General features: G+C 32.3%; 1 protein-coding gene across 1 annotated transcript; it reads right to left on the bottom strand.

Moving 5' to 3' along the window:
* Positions 1-3,463: 3,463 nt before the first annotated feature.
* LOC131043970 (cortical cell-delineating protein-like) lies at positions 3,464-4,172 on the bottom strand. Its single transcript, XM_057977231.2, has 2 exons — positions 4,052-4,172; positions 3,464-3,867 (listed from the first exon to the last, which is right to left on the bottom strand). The coding sequence occupies exons 1-2, from the start codon at positions 4,170-4,172 to the stop codon at positions 3,464-3,466; spliced, it is 525 nt and encodes a 174-aa protein (XP_057833214.1).
* Positions 4,173-4,954: the final 782 nt, after the last annotated feature.

Below are 4,954 nucleotides of genomic sequence, written 5' to 3'. Positions count from 1 at the left end.
TTCATGTGCAACAATTATGCAGAACATCTGCAAATCTAGTTATGGGACAGTTGGAAATGTTGTGTCATTTCCTTTGTGTGGATACAACTACTACTAACTTTACTTGTACCTCATATGCTTGTGTTCTCATTGAGATTGATCTTTCTAAATCTCTCTTGAGTAATATAGTCTTGCAAAATTAATTATAGATCTTTGTGCTAACTTGTGGACTATGAGGGGTCTACTTTTATTGCGGGAATTGTTTTGCTCCTAGTTATTTAGCCTCTAATTACTCACATAAGAATTCTTCCTCAATCACCTTACTATTTCTCCTGATTCAATTTTTGAAGATTGTGTTTTATTGGAGGATTTAAAAATTTATGTCCCTTCTCCTCTCAGTTCAACTATTGTGCTTTAGGATCTCAGACCATCTCTTGATCCTATTATTTTTTCTCCTCTTCCTCTCATTATAGATTTACCTAATTATGTTATTTAATAGTCTATATCAACTCTTGACAACAAACTGGTAGATGTTGTATGTAGATATTCCTCTACTATTTCTCCAGCTGATAAGAAAATGGCAAATGTTATAAGTAGATTTTCCTCACTATTTCTCTAGCTGATGCTTGTGAGTCAGTTATTGTAAACATAATTATTAAGAATCACTATAGTGGTATCATTTATTTCGTTGTTTCTTCTAATATTGCTTGTGCCAAGGCTTCTTCATCTTTGTCTTATTAGTGTTTTGTTGTCCCTGATATATATTGTTTCTTCTAACTATATTTTAGATGACCCACCCTCTTGTGTGATTTAGTGTTGTTATGATTGTATAGTGGATCTACTTGGATAGTTATTCAACATGGGAAGAAATTTCCCTCTAAAATTTCTCCATCTTCTTATGTTAAGATGTTAGATATACGGTCCTAAAGTTCTATTTCAAAATAATATGTAGAACATGTTATTTAAGAAAATAGTTGGATGAATCTAGATGATAACAAACTTCAAGCAATAATCTAAAGAATTTAACATTGCTTTTAAATTGGAATTTAAAAATACTTTTTGATAGATGATCAAATGTTGTATAAAATTAAATCATGTAGAATAGATATCAAGTTTATATTTGAAACTTGAAATTCTAGGTCTTCTTTCTATTCACTTGGTAGATGTGTTACTTCACAAATGATATGTTATATCAATTTCAGTGTAAAATTCAATTGAGCATAAATTTCATTATATTTCCACATAATCTTTGGTATGTGACATCTTGTTCCAAAGTCTTTAAGTGTTGAATAATTCTTTTCAAGAATAAATATATATAATAAAATTGAATAAGGGTGGATATTGGCATTGTACAAACATCAAATAAAATCAAAAGAGTTAAAGTAGAAGATTTAGGGTTCAAATTATTTTCTATATCATGCTTAAAAAATTATTGTTAAAATTGAGATTAGATCTACATTTTTCATTAAATAGAAAAGAAGATTCAACACAAAATAAATTAGATAGTTTAAACAATTTGACATGGTATATGAATTAGGACTAGAAAATCTTTATTGAAAAAAATATTAAAATTGGTTCAAACAAGCCCAATTCAACTCTACATATAATAGTTTGATTAAATATAATTCAATTCTTATTACATCTATGATTTTGTCAAAAACAAGTATGGAAAAAGTGAAGATTACATTTCCAATGATAAAATCAATCCAACAAATTTATCACTTCACAATATAAACTTATAATATGTTTACATTTGAAAACACTAGGACATAATACATTATTAATATTGTTAAATGTAAAAATTAATTAAAATTAATTATTTTAAAATTTCTGTTAAAACAATACATAAATATTATTCAGTTCAAAAACTAAAAATACGTTTTCACTAATAAAATTTAAAAAACTATCAATCATTTTTAATAGGAATAATACTATTCTCAATCAATACCGGATGAATATAGAAGATATAACATATTCATTAGACGAAGAATATATCATTAACACATAATAGGAAGCTAGGAATCGATATAAGAATGTCACGTTGACTTATTGACAGAAAGTTGAAGGTCCTGAATTAGACCAGCACAATTTTATTCTTAAATATCCGACGTTATAGCTATTACTTCGTCTTCTCAAGTGAAGTCACTAAAAATAGTCAAAATCAAAGTACCGGAAATCCATAATACACTTGTAAGAAAATTGACAACGTGGCTAGACATTATAGAAGGATAGAAAAATGCAAAAAGATAAGAGAGAAGCATGCCAAGAAAGGTGTTGTTGAGCACACCAAGGTGAGTGCTACCAAAGAGATGAAGAGAGAAGACAAAGAAGGGAAGATGGAGAACCCACAAAAAAAAATCAAAAATATGTTGCGAGTGGGATAAATTGACCAATATTGACCAATATGAGAAAGAACATTGATGACTATGTGCAGTGTCATAAATTATAACTTTTACATTTTCACATTCCTTTTTGGGCCTTTTCTTTAGTGTGGCTCCTTTTGGATCTTTTTCAGCCTATTTTAGCCTTATCTCATCCAAAATATTACATCTGCTCATGAGGTGACTTGAGCGGCCTATGCACTCATGAACCACCATTAGTTTGTCCTTTTCTGGGTGTACCACAATGCCTAGTGACATATTCCTATTAGATTAGAGTGCCTAGCACTATACCCCTCTAAAAGGGACCCTAATTCAAACGTGTTAGAGTGTTTGTTCTTACCATTTTTGATCTATTCCCGATATTTTGATGACTGTTGAAAGTCAAACCAAATGTGAAAATACTTTGAGAACCCTATGTAAAGAGATTTCTTCTAATTTATTTATGCATCTACCGCTTTCACTCACAAGCATTGCTAATTCCTTCAAGAGAATATTTGAATGCAAGGAGCATCAAGCTACACCAAATTATCTTTAAGTAAGCTTTCATGATGATATTTATATTTTGAAAAACTAAGCTAAATTACACTAAATATAATTAAACATAACAATCAATTAAAAATGACTAATTTTTAATTTAACTTAAATCAATACTTAAATATTATTCATTTCAATAATAAAATAAAATAAAATAAATTGCAGTTATAAAATAAAAAATCCATTAGTCAAATTTTAATAGGTAAATAGTATTATGAGTCAATGCCCTAAGAATATAGAAGATATAACATATTGCTTTGATGCAAAATATATAGCATTAACATGGGATGAAAAGCTACAAATCAATATAAGAAAATGTCACATTGACTTATTGGGAGCCAGGTTGAACGTCCTAAATAACACTAGCACAATTTTATTCTTAGAGAGACGACGTCGTAGTCATTGCTTCGTCTTCTCAAGTGAAGACACTAAAAGTAATCAAACGAAAGTAGCAGAAATTCAGAATACAGTTGTACAAACACTGAATGAAACCAAATCTAAATCTACGTACACCAAACAGTGGCATTATGTTGCCATGTTTAACTAAGGGTTTGGCATTTGAAACTTGATCAGTTAAGAGGAGGGCATTTGAAACCAGGAGGAGGGGTGAGGCCGCATTGAACAAAGAGCTCAAGTGCGATGGGAAGGATGATGTTCAGGTTCAGAACCTTTGCCCTAATGGTTGTACACAGACACAGGGCTGCCTCTATTTCCAAAACGCCTTGTAGAACAGGGCAGCATTTGTTCACAGCGGGATCTCCAATTGTAGCATTTACCAGCCCTCCCAGCACATCCACACAAGCTCCCAATTTCACTGCATTTAGTGGACAGCTTGATGAACTCCCCCCGCTTGATGAAGATGATGAGGATGAGGATGAAGATGATGAAGAAGACGGAGATGACTGGTAATGGCGTGCTTCCACCAGGGAACTCATGCTCATTGCCAGACAGATCATACCCAATGCAACCAATACTGCACCGTTTCTCATCTTCACCTTTTCTTAATGATCTCAGGGGAAAACTAAAAAGGGGAAAAGAAAGGAAAACAAACAAGAACCAACAAGAACTGCTGCAAGTTTACGCTTGTAGAAGGATATCTCCGGGAAAGATTTTATAATCGACGTGGTCTACGTTTTCAATCATCAAATTTTGCTCACCCGTGACGAATTTTGCAAGATCAAGCTCTGCATGTGATACATTGTTTGGCCAACCTGTACCATTCAAATAAACTCTGTTAGCCCTTCTGTCATGTACGATCGTTTGTGCAAGCGACCTCATGGCACGCTGACATATTCTGCTGTTGCGTGCCCACTTCAAGACACTTAACAAGTTGTATTAGCCACTGCTTAACAAGCAAACAATGCAACTAGTTTAAGAGTAACGATTAATAAAAATTTTTGAATATACCTTTATAACATCCACCGCAGATAACAGACAAAGGTAAAAAGAAAGGCCTCCTTAATTGAATATATATACAGGTAAATAGAATAGTCTTGATTTGAATGATTGATCATAGCTATATGGTGAAGAATGTTACAAGCCGTAAACATCATCGTCCGCCATACATAGTCTTTAGAAAACAAAACATCTTGAACATACCTAGCATCGTTATTGACAAAGGAAACAATCATATTCTTCAGTACACTTTATTCTAGCGCGTGCGCCTGTACTTGGTTATCGCTCCACCTACCCTTACATGACAGTTCCGCCCAACCTTTAGAGGGCCTTAACGTCAATTTCATCGTTTCGCGTATTATTTTCATTGTTTTTAGGAATCGATGTAATATGTTACCTTATAACTTCATTGCACCTGCCTGTGCACACGTTTAAATTGTCGCGCTCTAAAGTTCGTTCCGATCAAAACTTCAATATTATTGGCCTTTAGTTATTTAAAACCAGTTGTAAGATTCAATTTATGCAACGACACTTTTCTATCTGCAAAACTTAAATTTAGCTTTCTAAATGTCTTTTTTTTGGGTTGTGTTAAGTTTTATTATTTGTGTCTCTATTAGGTTTCTTGATTATTTTAATATAATACTTGTTCAAAGATTATAAGTTTT

Source organism: Cryptomeria japonica, chromosome 5 (assembly GCF_030272615.1).
Source record: "Cryptomeria japonica chromosome 5, Sugi_1.0, whole genome shotgun sequence".
NCBI lineage: Eukaryota > Viridiplantae > Streptophyta > Pinopsida > Cupressales > Cupressaceae > Cryptomeria > Cryptomeria japonica.
The sequence above is the reverse complement of the archived record's forward strand: the minus strand, read 5'-3'. Positions and strand labels throughout refer to the sequence as shown.